We start from the raw sequence: 21,704 nt of genomic DNA, 5'->3' as shown, positions 1-21,704 counted from the left end.
AATAGATACGTAATAGAAATTAGTATTATCCGAATGATTTAAATTGGGAGACTATAAATAACGAGTTCTTTCATTTCAAGGCCGCTGACATGATCCTCCTCGACGATAACTTCGCATCCATCGTCACAGGTGTAGAGGAAGGGCGTTTGATCTTCGACAACTTGAAGAAATCCATCGCGTATACCCTCACCTCGAATATTCCCGAAATCTCTCCTTTCCTGGCCTTTATCCTCTGCGACATTCCGCTGCCTCTCGGTACTGTAACCATCCTTTGCATCGATCTCGGAACTGACATGGTAAGTTGGACTCTAAATTTTAAACGATACAGCTCAATATTTGACTATATTACATTGCAAGTGATTATAAATTATACAAGTTACCACATGTATTTAAACCTCTTAAAAGTAAAATATTGGAAATTTTGCTTAATTCAAAATTTAGAGGTAACAATGATTTAAATACACTTACAAGTGAGAATAAAACGATTACATTAGAAAGCCAAATTCGCTGTGAACAAAATATTAACAAAGTTATAAAAAAACTTTATTTATTTATTTTGAACTGGATTACCCGCCAGCTGTATTATTGAAATAACTTGCAGCTGTAAAGTCGCGGAGGGTGATATAGCTTATACTTAATGAGATATTGATACTAGGTGCCCGCCATAGCGCTGGCGTACGAGTCAGCCGAGGCGGACATTATGAAACGTCCGCCTAGAAATCCATTTTGCGACAAACTTGTCAACGAGAGGTTTATTTTTCGTTACAATACAATGTGCTGCCTTCTTAACCCCTAACCGGTTTTCAGCTAACGCCGCTGTTGTCTCGGTATCGTGACGAGTGCAGTGTGAATTTAATACTAATTGTATGTAATCATAAAATTTATGCTTAGTAACGGAATTTCATAAGTAATATTGTTTTTTATATATTTTTTATGATTACAAACAGTTTAATATGAAGAATGTGTTGAAGTTTTTATTCTAATATGTGGAATTTTAGCAAACGTCGAGTTCTACTAATGATGGAGTGATGCTTGATCTTATGATATGTTTCAATGTCGTTATAATTTGATGACGAGTGAATATTAATGACACAAAAGAACAGTAGATCTAGAAAGATCGACGACTGATTATTTCTAAATCAATTCAAAAAGTCTATACTCGTCACCAAAATATAATACCAATAAATTTTCGTGCTCCATAGACTCGGGAACTAATTTATGTGTCTGATGTTAGTATACAAAAATGTATCGGGTAAGCAACCATAAGGGACTCAAACGTAAACACAACTACTAGGAAATACAAATGATCAAAAACGATAGGTAATGTTGCACATGAGAGCGGACATGACACGAACCTACAACAATCACAACATAATCATTTCCATCGTCATCACGAAATGTTTGTCGTTTGGACACGATACCCAAAGGCAATTCCGAATTCATCCACCGATCATTCGATTAGATTTTGTTTCACACCCGCAGGTGGTATTAAAGACGAACGTCATATCATAGTCTATTTTTATTGTGTTTAACATTTTGTTTTCTATGATAATTTTAAGTATCGCAAGATATTGTAAGCAAACGTCCAAAATGATTGGATACGATTTCGACGTACAAAATATTGATACAAAATTGGGGTAAAGTAATATGGGAAATTTGGGCGTATGCTTGCAAAGGTCTTGTTAAGTGTTGGATGTTGTGGACACGTGAGTGGCGACGCACGCTTGCCGATCGCTCTCATAGCTAGTGTTTGTGTAGGTGCCCGCCATTTCCCTGGCTTACGAGGAGGCCGAATCTGACATTATGAAGCGACAGCCGCGTAATCCTTTCACTGATAAGCTCGTTAACGAGAGGTAAAAATACGGCGAGTGACATCGCTCGTACAAAGATATTATTCTATCTGCTATTTGCTTGCTACCACGTGTAAATTAGTCTTCAATATTTGGGGTTTGGTTGTTGCCTGCAGTGTGAACGGTGTCCCGTAGGTACACGAGTTAGAGTGTGGATATTGAAGGCGACAATCGCACCGCTCCAGTTTTCTGCCTTGCGTTGTCTTTAATACTTTTTCTTTATTAACTGATTTCCTCTATCCTTTAACGTAGCTTGATGTCGTTGTGGAATAACGTGTTTCTACACCTTAACCCTGGCGCCTGCCGGGCAAAACACATTGTTCCATTTCTAATTTGTGGTTTTATTGATTATTTATTACTATTTGTGGTGTATGTAAGTGATCGCTCTTAAGGTAAGTTGTCCAAGAACTTCCCTGTGTCTGCCATCTGTCTTCCTTGCATGCATTCTAAACACACTTGAACGTCTTTATAATACGGATATCGTTTATTTTTCTTGTATTTTTTTATCTATATTTTTTATTTGTCATACCTTTCATGCACACCATGACACACACTTCTACATCAGTATCGTTACCATTCAGGATATAACGGCGTTCGAATCATTTTACCGCATTTATCGTATATATCGTGCTAGGATACATCGACAACTATATATTATATTAGCACATACACGTATTCGTATTACATATGAATTATTCTAGGTCTGGTTTGTACCTGTCCTCTAGCGTAGTATTTCAGACATCCTATACTGTGCTGTTTTTAATAAACATCGACGTGCTATTTTCCATCTAACACGCTATATCTTTCTATTTTACAACAATTTCCTAGTATTTTCTAATATGATTGTAATATTAAGTAAACATAGTGATACTTTATATTTATTTATATGTATACCGGAGCTAGAGTTAGAGTTGGAGGCGACTGGGGTGTGTAGGTAACCATATCGTGTAAGATGAGCGCGGTCGTTGTGTTGGTTTGTGCTGATTGCTTGGTGTTTACGAAGGTACCCGCTATATCATTGGCGTACGAGGCGCCAGAGTCCGATATCATGAAGCGGCAGCCCCGAGACCCTTACCGTGACAACCTCGTCAACAGAAGGTCTGCCCGCACTCGCCACCACTGTCGTGGCAACGCTTACTAGATTCTCATTTGGGTGTTAACGCCATGTATAGCCTCACTATCAAAATTATATATAGGGTACAATTTATTAACGGAATGTCCCATAACAGTGCATGTAGACGAAAACAATGAACATGTTTACAACATCGAAATTGATTATTTTTTCACTTTTACACAAAGACAATTAGTTACACGACGAAGTGAAAAAGTAAATAATTTCATGACATAAAAACAAAGTACGATACAGCAGTTCTAGACTCCTAATTCGATAGCAAACATATCATTCATTATAACCAAAATTGTACCCTGTATTAGCCTACGGAATTGGTCAAAGTTAATACAATGAAATATTTTAATGGTGCGGCTACTAATGGTTAAACAGTTCCATTTGACATGGATGTGGAAGAGTGATTATGAAGACAGCCCCCCACCCTCAACCCAGCACTACGCAACCACCTGTGTAGAACCGAACCGAGCCCCAGTATCAAACTATCTCTGTACTAAAGATACTCCACTCTGTGTAAAATACACGACATATTCTTTGTTTCCTCTTAGACCCTTGAGAATGAATAAAAATAGTTTTTTTCCTAGAACCCTTTTAACTTTAGAATATTTAGATAATAGTATTTATCTCTTTGCAATCTTCACTCTTCCATATTTTAAAGATAGATTAAAAAAGACATTTAGTGAAATGTCAATAATTGCACGTTAGCGAAAAAAAATAGTGAAAATTAGTTATCATACAGGCGTACTAGTGAATTAACTGTGTGTGATTGTGTTTAGAAATTGTAGAAGAAATAGATTATTTATAATAGAACTTTTTTTTTTCAAGGAATGACTTAGGCGAGATGGAGCGTACTTTAATAGTTACCGTATTTTATTTATTCTTTAATACTATGTATTCATTTAATTATTATGCGGTTATATTTATTATAAAATATTGCAGTTTTATTAGAAGCACGACGCTAAGTCGTTTCACATTGCTATAGAGCTTACGTCACAACACAACACTCATAATCTTGGTAATACTATCGAGCTATCTTCTTTTTCCCCGAACGCTTTAAAAATCTCGTTTGCTTGATGGCTTATCGATGGTCCCAATGTTAATGCATGTATGGCGTAAACTGTAAGTACCTACTAACAAATGATTGTACTAACACGAGCGATGGAGCTAAAACGAAATTTTTTTATGAAATTATGACAATACAATTTAAAAAATGTATTAACTTCGGTAACTGAGTTTTATCCTCATCGCAATATTTTGCTACCTGAATATGGCGAATGTAGATGGTGCATCGATTTTTCATACATCGATATTATACATCGATGTTTTCAGATAATAATTTTTTTTCAGTTTGCCTTGTTTAGGTTCGCAAAATGTATTAATGTGCTAGATCTATAGAATAATCAAAATGCTGCATGATTACTGATTTGTATAAAGTGCCCCCGAAGAAGTATAAAAGTTTTGAGAGTGTTTTAGATAAAAATAATGACTAGAACTTTCTGATTTGCGTTATGAGTCTCACAGAAAATGCTTAAAGAATGCACGTATAATAATAAAGTGCTGGCTTTAAGTTTTTAATTTTTTAAACAAAATATAAAAAGTAAATATCTTAATTTTTCTAATTAAATTTGACAAAATTAATGAACGTAAATATATATCTTCATTTCAACATAAAGCCGGTGCTGTCATAATCGCCAAAAATTCCTGACAAGTTCTATAACATTGATTTTGGGTGTTAACAGGCTGATTTCCATGGCTTATGGTCAAATCGGAATGATCCAAGCTGCCGCTGGATTTTTCGTATACTTCGTGATTATGGCCGAGAATGGATTCCTTCCCTTGAAACTCTTCGGTATCAGAAAGCAATGGGACTCGAAGGCCATCAACGACTTGACTGACTCCTATGGACAGGAATGGGTATGTAGCTTCAAAATTTGGTTCAAATTATGTTTTATGTTCAGCGTGTCATATTTGAATACTTAACACATTATTCGCAGACTTACCGCGACCGTAAGGCTCTCGAATTTACCTGCCACACCGCTTTCTTCGTGTCCATCGTGGTAGTGCAGTGGGCAGACTTGATCATTTGCAAGACCCGCCGTAACTCGATCGTGCACCAGGGCATGCGTAACTGGGCGCTTAACTTCGGACTCATCTTCGAAACTGCGCTCGCCGCCTTCCTCTCCTACACGCCCGGCATGGACAAGGGCCTGCGGATGTATCCTCTCAAGTGAGTGCTTCAGAGACGTTACCTTAAGAGTCGTGTCTATTAAATATTTGGTAGCGACCTCGATATTAACATTCGAAACCGTTGACAGGTTCGTATGGTGGCTGCCCGCCATTCCATTCATGTTGTCGATCTTCATCTACGACGAAATCCGGCGCTTCTACCTGCGTCGCAACCCGGGCGGCTGGCTCGAACAAGAGACTTACTACTAAGCTGCACCGACCACTGTCCACACCGTCGCGTCGTGCAACAGTTAGTACCGCGTACATAAAGTTCATTTGTGTTCTTATATCAGACTGACAGAGGTTGCGGTGCCGTTTCGGTATATGTGTAATCGCTGTCGTGTACGCTTCTCACCGCTTGTTACCGCATCGCCGCCCGCAGGGCTCCCGAGTACCTGCCGAGTGTGTCTGTCCACCGCGTCGGGCTCCGCCTCGGCCGCGGACGCCTCGCGTTATCGTTTCTTAACGAACTATCTATGTATATATGCAGTGAGGAATGAATTGAATTTGTGATGTTAAAAAATATTGTACACATATTATAATTTTAAATTTGTGAATCGCGTTATTTTTGTATCGAAATCGTTTTGAAATGTAATCTGAGTAATCTCGAATCGCCAAATGCGATATGTTAACGGATCTTTCTGGGAATACGTTGAATCTCTGTTGGCGCGCGGAGCACGCGCGGAGCACGCGCGGAGCACGCGCGGCGCACGCGTGAGCAGCGAGCACGCGAGCACGCGGCGCTCGCCGGACACCTCCGTCATCGCGCAAGCGGCCGCGACGCGGACACCACGTCGCAGTAGTCGTTCGCCCTCGGTCATATAAGATAGAATAAAGTATAATACTAATAATGTTGTTTTACACACACTATTCGATAAGTAACAAGATATCGTCTAGCGGTAGATCATCGTTCCGCCGCGCCGCGCTCGGCGGCCGACGAGAAGCATTTGTTGTAAAATTACATTTAAGAAGCCACGATTATAATTATTATTTAAGTGATTTAGATTAAGTTGATTTTTTCGAGTGAATATTGTTTAGTTGACGATTCGAACGGGTGCATGGTGTGTGAGAGGTCGATGTGGAGTGCCTGAGTTATAGTGTACTACTGCTTACTGTTAGGTAGGTAGTTGAAATTTTGACCCATATTTTCAATCGTAAAGTAGATAAACGAAGCATACACAGTCGCGATAGCTTGGAGGGCCGCGGACGGAAGCCGGCGCCGGCCCGGTCGTCGGAACACCGGTCCTCTCCGGCCGACGCGGACCGACACCGACCGACCCGGACTGGCACGGGCGTCTCCGGTCGCCGCGCGCCGGGGCCGGACACTATGCTTTTCTTTTTCTAAAATTAACTGAAAACTTAGTGATTTTCGTGAGATTTATTAAAATAGGCTGCTCATGTTTATTATATAAGATTTTATTTCTTAATTAAAAGATAATAAACAAAACGTAGAAATGCGTAATTAGAAATTTTTAAAATTATACAGTTATGATAGAGTCATCTTGTTTTGGTCGCCGCTCGGCGCTCCGCCGGCCGCGCGCGGAGCTCCGAGACGAGCGATTTATTTCAATTTTCGTAACGAATACATATAACATATAATAATGGTTACAAAAGTAATAATTATATTACATTATAGCGACTATAAATCTAAATTATATGAAATGTTTATAGATTTAAATGATGTTTGTTTCTTTAGAGTGACTTTCTGTGCTTGTTCAAGAGAACGATGTACATTTCACAGACAATAGTCGTTGATTATGATTGATATTATTGTAATGATTGGATCTTTGTAAGCTATTCGTTTAACGTACACTGTAGAACTAACATTGTTTTGCGTTCGACAGTTCTTTACACCGTTTTATTTTATAGTATTACTCTGTTGGCTAGGAACGCTGTAAAAATGTAAGTGTTAATAAAAAAAACATTTTCAAAATATTATTGCGATGTTTCATTGATATTAGCTAATATTTATTAAATTATATTTATGCTGAACCTTGGTCTGATTTGCTTCTGTGCAAAATTATACCTTTACCTTTACATTATAAAGAATCACATTAAGGTACGCACACACTATCTTTGATAACGGATTTAATATCAAAAATATCTTGAACATTCTGTATTATTAAAAAGACAAAAGTTTTCTATGAACAGAATATATACATTTAACAAAGATATTAAATAATCTTAAATCTATAGATTTATATCTATTATATATAGATATAATCTATAGTTTAATATATTGAACCCAAAAAAAACTTATTTATTACTTCCTTGCATAAAATAATAACATTTTTATACTGTAAGTATATAATTTTTTAATTTGGGAATACATAACATTTTTTAAAACACATTCATATATTTTTCACACACTCATATATCAAAAGCACGAGATCAACTTACGTTTGAGTTAAAAAAAAAAAAAAAAAATATTCGATTTACATAACTTTATAATTAAAGTCGAGGTAGTTGTTTTGACTTTCGTCTTAGTAAAAAAGCTATTTTAAATTGTTTGTATCTTAAAAATAACGTTATAATGAACATTACTCTTAGGCGAGGACGCTCTGAATTATTATGCTGATTAGAATAAAGAAATACATTATTTAAATATATATACAGAAAAAAAAATCTTCAGTGACAGATGAGTGACAGAGACTATAAGAAAGAAAAAAAATAATGTAGGGTTATTTTAACAAGCGCACAAATGAGGAACATTAAATATTTAGTAATTATACATTCATAGTTATTTTATAAATACAGAACATTATATCCTCAAAAATAATAAATATTATTAATTTTATAACGTTACTAAAGTAATAGGCAAGTATTTTCGCCGATTTGCACGGGTTCGATTAAGGACTAAAAATAGTTTAATCAATACCGCTTTTAACTCTCAGGGTGTTGCCAGTAGGAATCATGTACACTTTTTATATAATTTCGCCAAGTATTATCTTAAAATAAAATATTTAGACATATTAGATAGGAACAGATTAATTGTATTAAATTAATGTAGAATACTTTAACAGTCTATACCGAAAAATGAGTTAAATACCTAAATTTTTTTTTATTGAATACTTTAGCAGTTATACAAACGCAAAAGCGTCGGCCGGCAATCCATGGTCCACAGCGCAAGACTATTGACCCGAATAGTTGATTAATTAGCTAAGTATGCCCCAAGTTTATTAATTAAAACAACTATCGCTTGGGAAAATTAGGCCGATGTTAATAAAGGAGTTTTGTTTTTTTAGAAAGGAGTACCTTGTTTTTTTTTTTTAAATATGACATGCATTAAAAACTTTTATTACACTTATAAGTACATATCTTATGAATTCTACCGAAACATATGATCCTTTATAGATAACTGGGTATTTTTACTCCCAAAAACACGAAGACTACCTTAGACGTCCGTGGCCAAATGTAACGTGGCATTAAATACGTCACAGGGATCATATATAGTAACATTTAGCGGATCTTTACCAATGAATTGGATATGAGTAAGCTCTACCAAAATTACTCGTACCGGTTATGAACATGCTAGTTGAAGTTTTAAAGGTTAATTTTGAAAAGTCATGCTCAGAAGTTTTTCTTTTCCCCATTTCACTATGAATGAAAACTACATCTATAATTTTAATTCCAAAACCAAACAAAAGTCGATAAGAATAAGAAACGAGAAAATTTAGTTTCGTTCTTTTCAGAGCACGATCGTTCCATAGTCGGTTTAATTTTGAAACATTTTTTTTTATATCCTTGCCTAGTGACTACTTTTACCTACATCTTAAGAAATATGCAGACCAAGAAATTCAAAAAGAATAGGCGATAGCCCCTGCATTGGCATTTTGAGAGAGAACGGATATTTTTTTTAGAAGGGATTCATAGTATACTGATCGAGTGAGGGACTATACTTTTTATGCTTACTTACTTTTGAATCAACTGTCGTATTATATATACTATAATATATAATACTACATATACTATAATATATATACATAAATATTAGTGGATTACCGAATTCCGAAAAGTTTTTTTTCTGTGTCGTATAGTAAGAACACATCGCGATTATGAATAAAATTGTGTCGTGGTAGAAATAAATTTTAGGAAACTAGAAAAGGCAAAGCGGCAACAACCAAACCAACATGGTTAATCCAACCCTGACCGTAATTCCTTAGGACTTATATTGTACAAAGTATTGACATTTCATCGACAGAATAACATTTTTGTAGGTACTGGTCTACTTAACCAAATTAACTCGACCAATGTTGTAGATTCAAGATATTTATTATTTTATTACTGTATTCATAATACATTAAAAGTTAATTACCGAAATGAATATTTACCAAGTGTAGAGGCATAAATAATCACATAATATTTTCTTTATTCACTAGAATATTACATACTTACAGAACAATCTGTTGGCACATTCGTGAACTAGCTCGCTAAAACAGTCTGTAATAATAATAGCACAATTTTAACTCAATTGATTTCAGGCTTTACAGCAAACAACATCAGCGGCAGCCATAAGGCAGCGCTTTAAATTTTAATGTACTTATGAACACAAACGTTCTTAAATAATGAAATACCTACGTAGAAATTTGTTTACATTGAAAATAATATATGTTTTCGACCGTCTTTTATTTTGTCCAATTATAATATTGATTTTAATAACCATGTATTTTTGATAGATGGACCATGTTATTTTTTAAATTATTTTAGGAAGGCAAACGAGTTAATGAGTCAATTCGTGAGAGGTGATCATTTTTAGCCCTTAGTACTTATAGGCACGATTTTTGTAAACACATTATTACTGGAACATGTCTACACCAGACTAAATATCCATAACTCGAAAATGTTATAAATAGGCAAAACAAATCAGTTTCCGTCGTTTTTTTCCATTTTTTTTTGTATCTGTTGACAAACTTTAGTGTTATCCCTTTTTGTTATTTCATATCCCGGATCTCTCTCATTCCAAACATTTTTTTGTTTAGTTTTAACATAGTCCAGTTTCCACTAAACTTAATATGTTACGCTATAACAAATAAGTAAGAATAGGGCCAGACACTGAGAGTTGCTAGTGTATCTAAGTATTAGCTGTTTTTGGCAGGGGTAGCTTTATGTGACACTGTCTGCTCTGTAATATCGTGTACAGAGAAGCATTACTGTAACTATTATGATCATAATGGTGATTGTAGCACCGGCTCACTTATTTCACCTTCAGCTTACTATTTTAATATTATATATAAAAGTTTAGTTTAGATAACAAGATGTCCATATTTGTGGTCAATCAACCAACAAATCAAATGTCAGAAAACGTTCACAAGTCTCAAATTTGAAAGTGATTTTGAAACGAAGTTTGTGGCTTAAGCTCGACGAGTCCCGTGTCCTGACGCGGCGCTACCGTAGGAGTGACTTGAAGGTCGCAATACTTTACTTACTCGGCAAGTAAACTTTTTAAGGCTTTTTTTTTCAAGGACGTTCACGCTGACCGATTCCGGCGCTATTGAAATTCTTATACTTAAAGTTTTTCTGTTTAGAATTATATTATTTGTTATAAATGATTTAATGTGAACATTTATAAAAAATAATATCTAAATATCATTGATCGTATATAAAAAAGTTGTTTGATGTGTCGGGAAAATAAATACTTACACTTATTTTAAAAAAAACGGTATTTATTTTTACAATAAATAAAATAAGAAACAATGATAAAACTTAACCAACAACAATTTCTAAAATTACATTAATACAAAGCTTTTGAAGGTGTAAAACTTAAATACGGTTTAATAAACATTATCAAATTAAATCAGAGATTGGAGAGATAGAGTTGACTGTGCTTATACTTATTTAATACATATATGATGTGTATTTACATACCGAGTTTTAGTTTTTTTTATGCTATAGTTTGGCGGTCGAGCAAATGGGCTACCCGATGGTAAGTGGTCACCGGTCACCACCGCCCATAGACAATGGAACTATAAGAAATATTAACCATTCCTTACATCTCCAATGCGCCACCACCCTTGGAAACTAAGATGTTATGTCCCTTGTGCCTGTAGTTACACTGGCTCACTCACCCTTCAACAAACCGGATCACAACAATACTGAGTACAGTTGTTTGGCGGTAGAATATCTAATGAGTGGGTTGTACCTATCCAGACGGGTCAAACATCTACATAATATCTAGATTATTTTGTAAATGAATTTGAGAATGAGATCACTGGGCCAATAGGTACGTCATTATGTCACTGAAAGATAGAAACTTTATTAAATTATATATTCATGACAACTAGATTCCTTATGAAACAACTATCGCTCCCGGCGGCTTGGCAATATTCCAATGTGTCCTGATTGCAACGCTTGTAGACGTTACGCAATTCACAGCTTTATTTATCTCCGCTATCCGCATTACCTAACGCGGTATAAGTTTAGATATTTTTTTTTATTTTTAAAATACTTCATACATTTTGGAAATCATATACATTTTTAATATTCATTATTACATTTGTACACATTTTTTTATGCGTTTAACCTTTTTTTTTAATTGGTACCTCTCTAGTTCAACGGAAAGATTAAGCCGTAATTATAAATTCAAAATAAGACAGTAATTGAGTTAATCGATGGAATCCATTCCTTTATCCTCTTTGTCTAATCATTTACCCTCACGTCCTACCGAGGTCACTTGCCCTCGGCCTTGACGGCGCTTTGCTATAGCTGTTGAGATATTCAGATACCTGTAGGTCCTTCGTCCTATCACCGCGCAGTATTCCACACGCCTTGCCGTGCCCCTCGCTTACGGCGCATGTGCGCCACTGACAGCGACCGTGCCAACGCGTTCCATTTTTATTTCCTTATTAAAATTAGTAAAAAGTCAGTGTTCTATCTTGGAATTTGTTTAAAAAAGGTCAGTTTATAAATAGGTGTGTTAATGCCGCCCAGCAATGGACGTGTGACCCAGGATGGTGGCCAACATCGGTGTCATCACTCCGACTAATGGTAAACAATGTTCTACACAATGCATTGTGTAGCTTTCAGGCACCTAATGTTTTTTTTTATGCAGTTGAGGCAACGGCATATATAAGCGCAGTAGCCGCATTTGCCGTGATCGTATTGGTGGTGCTACTGTTTCTCGGAAGGCGGTGGTGCCACTCTACGGTATTCGGTCGCAAATGCTGCGATGACATCCTTACCGTCAACGCTGCTGTAACATCACCGGGCCTTCCTATCGACAATGCTCAATTTGGTAAGACCTGCATATATATATATATTTTTTGTGTTTCTATAGATTACCTATAATTGTTGTCACCTTCTTAAATATATAGCCTTAATATTTTCTGGAGGCTAAACTGTAATTAGCCTTAAATAATCCTAAAATGTCCTTAGAATAGTCAATAGATAAATCCCTAAATTAAAGCTTTATTAAATAATAATGTATGCATCCTATAAACCATTTGCTTTTAACTTAGGGACAATAGAACCTTAGGTCATTGTTAAAGTAGTGACATAGTTCCAAGGACAACGAATGCGTCATGAAGGTGTTTCGTTAATTAGGGATACATGGTCGTCAATAGAATAGTGTATTATTCACTAAGCACAGTTTTATAACTTTTTTTAATTTGTAGTTTATTAATTAGTTCTTAGAGTGTTATTATATTGATTGACGTTGTGCGTACGTCTGTGTTGTTATAGATGCTTTGTCGAAACCGAACCATTACCCAGAACGCATTTTCACGTTCGAAGCCTCCGACTCAGATGAAGAGCTGCGCTTGCGCATACAACAGGTAAATAAGTCTACGAAAAAGTCCTAGTGTGTCTTCGGTAATGATGCGTGTACCCAAACTGACTAATATCACATAACTATTTTGTAATCCAAATTATTAAACATGCAAGGCAGGATTCAATAAAATAATACGATGTAAGCAATTTAGATAATTTTATTTTATCTATGTGCTTTCAATGAGTGAAATGACATCAGTATTTGATAAACAGTCACATTTCAGCTTATAGAATCTTGAAATCAAAATAGAAAAAAATGAAGTTCATCAAATCATATGTAAAGTAAACAGTTCGACCCATCTCAAATTAATTGGTTTATTATCAGTGTATAGTTTATACAGTATTTAAATCGACTGCATTTTCATTTTGTTATCGTAATCACCACCTGTAGAGCGCAATCTACCTAATGGCTCTATTGATCTTCTTGTTTTCAAAGAAAACTTCTATTTTCTTACGCTGATATGTATAATTTTAATCGGACGAGTTAAATATCGTTTTTCATTAAATTATCTACTACTACTGTAACTCATTGAATTTGTATTAATTCAGAATTTCTCTAGTAAAGTAAAAACTCCTAAACTTCTGGATTTTAATTTATGTAGCTAAACAAAGATAGATTATAATTTTTATTTATCTACCATAACAGGTACAACACAATGTAAATATTTATGTGTTTTAGTTCATAATTTTCAAAATACTTCGTTAATTTTATTTTGCAAACTATTTTTCTATTACAGAATAGTATTCTAGTACAGTTTGTGTATTGGTAGTACTAAGAAGAAGCTGTTGTTGTCTGATCATATACATTGGTTTTTTAAGAGAAGCCAACAGTTTGTTTTAATTTATTTTAGAAATAAAAACAAGCAAATGGGACCTCTTATCTTTCGCACAAAGGCGTATTAGCACTGCTAGAAATATATAATAATCCCTACAACGTAAATACAATGCCAAATATTGGACCGAGGATGTTATATCCCTTGTTCATGTTGGCAATATAGAGAATTGATGTTTGGTGGTTGCACACTTAATGAATGATGGGTGATACCTGCCAATCTGACATCCTTGCATACAATTCATGTCACGTACCAACAGAAATCCCTTTTATTGCAAGTATCTAAACAATAATATCTTGCATTCCGTATATTGCCTCACATTTCAAGGCTCAAGTGTCTATTTTGGGCAACAACAATCCATAAAAATAAAAAATCATCAGTCTTGGTCCAAGAGAGCCTCTTTTGATTTTAATTGGAAAATGTTACCTTTTTGTAATATACCAAGGATTTATGATCACGCATGTAACTCGTTAGCTAGTAGTACTTACTCGACAGTTCTGAACTGAGCTCTCTCTACTTTACAAAATGAATGTAAAGCCTGTAATATTAATATACTGAGCATTTTCCTATAATTGTAGATAATCATTTATTTCAGGATAAAGATGGGGTGGAATGTAGATACGAGGAAAAAAATGAGAACCAAAATCAGGCGAAGGTGGAAGTAGACCTTATAGAAACTGCAATGCGAGAGACGAGCCTTCGAGAGACAAAAATTGATGAGGTTGTTCCACAGCGTGCTGAGTATATCCATACCTTAGAGGCGCAGAGCAGCGTCGAAAGCGACGTGATCGCTCATAATGTAACTTTTATTTTAATATATATATATATTTTAAAATTAACTGCTACTTTATAAGCGCATAATTTTATAATCAATTCTGACAGGATACGTCCTTGCTTTGCGGTGAAAGCGGAAGTTCCCAAGAACGTGGTTCCGTAGAATTGACACTGCTTTACGACGCACCCGTGAGGAGTATGACCGTGCACATGCTGCAAGCGCGCTCGTTGCCGCAGAAAACTCAAGGCCAAGTATTACAGAGCCAGGTATCGATGCAAAAGTATATTTTTGATCATAGATCCTCCAAAAAATAACACCATCGTTTAGTATAAAGCGTTACAAAAAATATCATCTTTAAAATTTTTTACATTTTTTTTTCAGGTTCGAATCGTACTGCTGCCGCTGAAAAAACAAAAATTTAAATCAAAAATTCGTAACGGGGAAAATCCACAATATATGGAATGTTTCGTGTTACATAAAATAAATCCGGGTTAGTAAAGATTTAGGATGGGTATAGATAGGAGGAACATAGAACTTTAATTGAAATGGATCTTATTTTATATTGCTAACAGAGGATGTTCATGGTCTTGGACTTCGTATCAGAATATATGGATGTGAGCGCATGCGCCGGCAGCGATTGCTGGGCGAGGCCACTATCAGCTTCGCTTCGCTTAATTTGGAACTAGAAAACAATTTATGGTTGCAACTGGCACCTCGGCAGCATCATCAACCTAGCCTGCAAGTAGGTATCATGCATGATAAAATTATTTTGAAATTTATGGTTGGATAATCTCACCACTGGTTAGTTCCTCTGGTAACCTCTTTTTTAAAAGTAAATTCCTGGACATATAAGAGCCGTGTCCATACTCATATGGAATATTTATAAAGAAAAAAAAATATATATTTTAGCCAATTATATTGAAGCAAATGAACCGTTCAGTAACGTTTGTTTTATATGTATAAATTTTATTTGTGAAAATCTATTCCGAATATTGTATTCGTGGTTTTAGTGTATGTAATTGTATAAATTTTACTGCCGTATTATACTAGCCATGAAGGGCGAGGATATATGCTAACAGTTCCTGACGTAGATAGAAAAAATGACGATAGCTTGAAAATAATTTGAATTTACAACTAACAATAAACTATTTATAGGATACTACTTTTATTCGCTTATGTAATCTTCGTTTAGATATTTTTTTCACATTGTCCATTTAATCAGCTGCTCTATGTTAGGATAGAATAGGATACTTAGTAATAGACAGTATACATTCGCATATCTTTATAGTTTACATAAAAATCAAACTAAAAGGGTTAATAAATTGAAACCTTAATTATATATTCCTAATAATTACAGTTACCAAAATTGGATCCTAATCAATCGGTAACGGGAGTGTTAGCGAGTCCGTCATCGATCACGACAGTAATGTCACCGGGCGCGGCCGGCGGAGAAGCATGCAGCCTCGCGCGCTCGGACTCCGCCTCTTCGTGCTGCAGCACGCGTTCCGCGCCAGAACTGTTACTCGGGCTGCAGTATAACGCTACCACTGGATATTTGTCCGTTGAGGTAAGTTATAAAACAGTTTAGAATTTGGTGTACGCGCACTTAAAAAAAAATTATTATGTGACTTCATTTTGCAAGAAAACTTCTAGAAATGCTAATTTATGGTTAGCGTAGAATAACATTATTATGGATATTGATTGTATGTGTGGAGGGTATATTCAAAATATAATTTCAAAGTAAAATATTGGGTATATTCTAAATTAATTTAAACTTTTTATAACAGATCATCAAGGGCACTCACTTCCGCAAGTTGTCTCCGAACAAGGCGCCCGACACATACGTTAAGCTCTGCCTCATCAGCTCGCTGGGAATGGAGATGGGTCGATGTAAATCCACAACGCGCCGCGCTCAGTCTAATCCGCTTTACAAAGAACTCTTCATATTTCAGGTTCAAAACTAACCTAGTATTACATAATGTCTGACCATATTTATAGTCTAATATTTTTATTCTTAATATCTTATAAAGGAAATCCTGATACAAGTCCTGCAGTTCATCCATTACGTTAAAAATAAACTTGCAGGCTTGTTTTTGAAACTGAATTTGCACAAATTGACATGGAGAGCCAAATTATCCATTGTTTTAATAATACGTTGTATCCTCGCCGAAGTTTATCATTTGGAAAGTAGAAACAGCATCACGATACACACAATTATTAAAACTACTCGTAAATTGTGGATAAGAAATGATACTGGACGGATTAGCGATATTTAACAGGGTAAAAACGTAGCCTCACCCCACACCTATAGTAGCGTTATCATTACATAGTACAGCTTACTTTGTTGCATACAATTTTGGCCATAAATGCAGTGTCAAGTTTTGACTGACCTTAAAATCTTTTTATTAAAAGATATTTTCGGATCGACAACAAGAATAAAAAATAAAGATTCAGACTATTTGTGCCTAACTGCAAGATTCTGACGTTTACTTCCATAAAATTTTTTTATAATTTTTCCTTACAATGTTCTGATACGCTATAACAAAATAATTTCGATACTAAAACTCACTCACTGTGTATTGAGGGGTCACTATACACACTCAAAATAACAGAAAATGCTGATATGCGTAGTGGCAGTCATAAGCAGGCAGCAGCAGCAGGACAGTGAGAGCTTGAGTAATCTTGAACAAGTACACATTTTGACATTTGAATAACCATGGTTAATAATTTGTTAACCATTTACTTGGTGGCAGAGGTTTGTGCAAGTTCGTCTAGGTAGATAACACCTACTCATCAGATATTCTATCGCCAAGGTTAGTAGTGCATTGGCGAAATCTCAGTGGGTGGTGGTACCATCTGACCAAAGGGTGCCATTTGTCCTTACCCTATACACACCATAAAATAAAATAAAAATAAAAAATATGTATCAGTAAACGGGCAACAGCGTGCTTTAACCATGGTGTCGTGGTGTCATGGTGCCGTTCTAAAAAAACACCGGATAAAACATTTTATTAATAACTTTCAAGTAACTGGATCTGCCCTGAAGAAAACCAATAGGACGACAAAGAAGTTCACTCCAAAGGACATTGTTTTTTGAAAAAATTACAGAGTATAAAATAAAATGTCAATGCTGATTGTCATGAAGAGATGTTACAATCTTTTGTTTGGCATTAATTGAATAATTATCTACACGTTCAAGAAACCAGATTTTACAATGACTCTGCAACATCACATATTAAACAGCAAACAATGGTAGCTGTGCGAGAATTGATCGGTTATCGTGTGGTCTTGGTTGTATTGGATTGTTAAAAAATTGCCGTTTTGTGTAACTTGTATAATGCTACGTATTCTTAGCTTTCCGCCATTTAGTATAGTTTGTATTATTGAAGGTGGCTCTATTTCAACTGAGTGATGTGACGCTGATGGTGTCTGTGTGGTGGCGACGCAGCGTGAAGCGCAACGAGATGGTGGGCTGGTTTTCACTTGGGCACAGTTCCACAGGAAGAGAGGAGGAGCGGCACTGGCAGGAACTGTGTGAAAGGCAAGGACAGCAGGTAAAGAAATTAGTACCTAAACTACTCCTTGATTTAAGCTGGCATACTTTTACATACATTTTAATTATATTATTTGTAACTGCTATTACTGCGTAATTTAATACCCCGGCGTTCCAGGTGCAACGTTGGCACGTGTTGCTAGACTCCTGACGGTCGTCCACGTAGTCCGCGCCCACTGCGCCAGCCTGATCCCGCCCCGCCCTGCCCCGGCACGGCTCGCCCCGGCCGCTCGTGACGCGCTGTGACGTCACGATGCTTTCACGCTGAGCCTCGCTCCCGCGTACGCCGGACCCGCCAGCGACACGCTCGTGTTCCGCTGGCGCCTTTTGGATCCTTCTCTCGACCTCCCGAGGTCTTTTCGAGTTAGGTGTTGTGATGTCGCTTTGTTTGTCGAAGTTTTGTGTACCATCGGTACAGTTGTTCAATTATAGAGTTTGGTGTGCTTAGTATTTACGGGCTCTCGACTTCGAGGTGCGCACGTTTTCGACTGATCGAGTTTTGATGTTACCGTATATTATGTATAAAATTGAAAAAATATTTACGATAGGGATTATAGGAAACGTTACTATATTTGTATGTAATACCAAAAAGAGTAAGGAAAATATTAAAATGTATTAGGAATATCTTATAAAGATGTAAAAGCTTAATAAATGTTTGAAAATATTTATTAGAAGATTCGAATTGTAAAACATTTTGTAGTATTTATAAGCGATGATGAAGACTTGGAGCGCACAATACTCGTGAGATAGGATAAATTAGCGGAAGAGTATTTATTGATATTTAATATATTATACAATTACTGATAGTATCTATTATTATTAGAGTTGTTCGACTTTCGAACGTATCGACAAACTTTAAGGTCATTTTAACATACCTGATTCTATATCAACAAACAAAATAATTATAAGTCAACTAAGCACAAATACAACACTCGTTTCTAAATACCCATCCACTATTTACTAATACAGCATTTTATTGATTCTAGTTATATTTAAAAATCATATTAAATTAAGATATTTGATTCGATATTATTCAAATTAGTATTTTTTTTTAAAACTATAATAATATTTTAAAACGTTTCTTTTTAAATGAATGTCTTCTACTTACAACTGATTATACTATTTTAAAATATTACGCACTACATGCGAACAATTTTTTGTGTAAAATATAAATTTATTAAATTATGTACAGTAACTATTTTTAATTCATATTTGTATATATTTATGCACTTAATGTAATTAATTCTTATGTTAATAAAGTTTAAATATGTATTTATATATATATAAAGGCGATAATGTCAATTTACTCGTAATAATTTTGTAGAATCTTGCATATAATTTATATTACCTGCAAATATTGCAGACTCTCTATTGTATTAGATGTTACGACTGATATTTTCAAAACATTATAATTTTATACTTAGATATAAGAAATAACTTTTTTTTATATACTAAATTATTTACACAATTTTATCTCATAATTTTTCATGTATAAAAAGTATTTACAATTTTATTTACAAAAAAAAAATGTTTTATCTTTGGTAATTCAGAAAATTATCATCATTTACATTAGTATATTTGAATGTTGTATGAAGTATGTATAATGTATAGCTTGCTTATAACCGACCAATGTTTTGATATTACAAGAATACTAAGTAAGATAAACTTTTTACATGTTTGAACGATGAATAAATATGATCTCGAGAAGTCTTTCTTAAATTTTAATATTACGGATATAAAAAGTACTCTTTTAAAAATCGACATAGATAATTAATAATTAAGAATTTGAAATACATAAAATCGAAAAAACAGCAAGCCGCTTTTTTTTATTTCTTCTAATATTGCAATTTTATCTCTGGTTTATATGCATAGAGTAATAATTAATGTTACGCTTTTTACACATTATAAATTACTTTAAATTATAAAAATGTATACAATTTAAATTATTATCTGATAAAATTTAAATCGTTTGAGAAATATTTGATTAAAGTATAAAATATTATTTGATTATATTCTAGGAGTGTCTTGTTATAATTATATAATATTTTTTTTTGTTTTGCTGATTCCACTATTTACAATATTAATGAAGTATGGATGTATATAGGTATTTGCTCTAATCCAAGCGGCATGCATATATTTGCCAATTTTAGCAAATAGTCACAGTTATGTAGAGTATTTAAATGTATTATGTACGCAATGTATGCGCACAGTTTAACGCATCGCGTTTTGGTAGTTAGGAAGCAAAAGAGCAAAGAATGAATTCGAAGTGTTTTTGCATGATATTAATGTAACAACGTGTGGGCCTCTTTCAACTCACAAACTTATTTATATTTATAGTCACAAAATGTTTTCGAATTGAATATATATATATATATATATATATGTATAAATTGAAAATTCTAACCGATAAATAATTTCTCAAGACGATTTATGATTACAAATGTGACTTTCAAGAATTTAGCGTTTTAACGAGCAATGTAAAACTACATTCGTATTGCACAATTAGCTTATTAATACAATTAGTTTATTATATACCAATTTGTAGACTTCTAAGAAATAGCTTTTATATGTATACGATGTCGATATTTGCCTCAGATATATTATTTTAAAACTGTTATAATGTCTACCTATTAAAAAATATAAATATTTTTTTTTTACTCAAGCTTAATCTTGCCAATTAAATTAAAACAAAACTTAATTATATTATTCAGTATTAGATATGTACTTGTATCAATCGTTAATTCTGTAGCCTAGTGCTAATAGGGCTAGGATACATTTTTGAGTAAAATGTAAACCACATATTGCCATTTGCCAAATCATTTAAAAATAATAAGTTTATTTGTGCTAAAAGGTCGTAAGCGGTATTACTAATACTTAATATATAAAACGTTGTACACGACTTATTTAATACATATTGTTCATATGTTTCCAAAAGTAAGGGCTATTGATATTGGCCCTTTTAGCACCAGGCCACAGAATTTCATATAATATGTATTTTTCTGATTGTAATAATTCCATAATTAAACATTCAACTGTTAATGAAGTTAAACTTAAAAACCGTTTTCAATAAATCACTTTATACAGTTTCCTATAAGGTGTTTAATATATTAAATCCTTTTCAAATTATACAAACTACTTTATAATTTACTATAAAAATAATTTTTAAAATACCTATTTATTTTGCAGCGGCATAAACCGCGTACGAATATATTTTGTACTGCTGAATAATAATCGAGTGCTGACTGCTTTCGCTTGCGCTACGCGGTTTCCTGTATATGTAACTGTCGTGTATTATATAGCCTATTCCAATCGAAATAGAAATAAAGATAAACAAAACTTAAATTTACGTATTTCAGGCGATTTGCTAATATCTATATCAGATGCATCACGCCCAGATAGAGTGTGCCGCTGGGAGTCCAGAGGCATTCCCTGGTGGCGGTAGTCGGCGGAGATCTCACGTTGCCAAGCGTGATAACCACCATGCTAGGCAGCGAGAGATGCTGAAAGGAGATGGTCTCTTTTTGCGAAAGTTTAATTTCGCAGAAGGAGGCCGCGAAGCGGGCGCGTGAGAAGAATG

At 34.6% G+C, this 21,704-nt stretch overlaps 2 protein-coding genes across 11 annotated transcripts in view; both read left to right on the top strand.

The window, feature by feature from the left end:
* Window positions 1–7,140, top strand: part of LOC113396105 (sodium/potassium-transporting ATPase subunit alpha) — a 39,940-nt gene extending 32,800 nt beyond the window's left edge. For 5 of the 10 annotated variants that reach the window (XM_026633905.2, XM_026633909.2, XM_026633901.2 and 2 more), the window contains 5 exons: window positions 81–296; window positions 1,759–1,853; window positions 4,716–4,890; window positions 4,971–5,203; window positions 5,292–7,140. In XM_026633905.2, the coding sequence (XP_026489690.1) occupies window positions 81–296; window positions 1,759–1,853; window positions 4,716–4,890; window positions 4,971–5,203; window positions 5,292–5,412 (840 nt within the window). In that variant the 3' untranslated portion in view covers window positions 5,413–7,140. Of the gene's footprint in view, window positions 1–80; window positions 297–655; window positions 751–1,758; window positions 1,854–2,853; window positions 2,949–4,715; window positions 4,891–4,970; window positions 5,204–5,291 lie in introns of all 10 variants that reach the window. The other 5 variants (XM_026633904.2, XM_026633911.2, XM_026633906.2 and 2 more) reach the window with 2 other exon arrangements.
* Window positions 7,141–11,855: 4,715 nt separating this feature from the next.
* Window positions 11,856–19,176, top strand: Syt14 (Synaptotagmin 14). The gene is made up of 11 exons (XM_026633913.2): window positions 11,856–12,186; window positions 12,251–12,433; window positions 12,880–12,971; window positions 14,395–14,598; window positions 14,682–14,840; window positions 14,956–15,064; window positions 15,147–15,316; window positions 15,932–16,141; window positions 16,362–16,526; window positions 17,964–18,128; window positions 18,246–19,176. The coding sequence occupies exons 1-11, from the start codon at window positions 12,150–12,152 to the stop codon at window positions 18,276–18,278; spliced, it is 1,527 nt and encodes a 508-aa protein (XP_026489698.1). The 5' UTR covers window positions 11,856–12,149; the 3' UTR covers window positions 18,279–19,176.
* Window positions 19,177–21,704: the final 2,528 nt, after the last annotated feature.

The sequence above is a fragment of the Vanessa tameamea genome, chromosome 19 (assembly GCF_037043105.1).
Source record: "Vanessa tameamea isolate UH-Manoa-2023 chromosome 19, ilVanTame1 primary haplotype, whole genome shotgun sequence".
NCBI classification, from domain to species: Eukaryota; Metazoa; Arthropoda; class Insecta; order Lepidoptera; family Nymphalidae; genus Vanessa; species Vanessa tameamea.
Note: the sequence above shows the minus strand (reverse complement) of the source record. Positions and strands in the feature narration are given on the sequence as shown.

Excerpts from the sequence above, each read along its gene's own strand:
- Syt14 (XM_026633913.2), top strand. The coding sequence starts at position 12,150 with ATGGTGGCCAACATCGGTGTCATCACTCCGACTAATG. Across the intron at positions 14,599-14,681 it reads GCGACGTGATCGCTCATAAT|GATACGTCCTTGCTTTGCGG; the intron begins GTAACTTTTATT and ends CAATTCTGACAG. Across the intron at positions 15,065-15,146 it reads GTTACATAAAATAAATCCGG|AGGATGTTCATGGTCTTGGA; the intron begins GTTAGTAAAGAT and ends TATTGCTAACAG.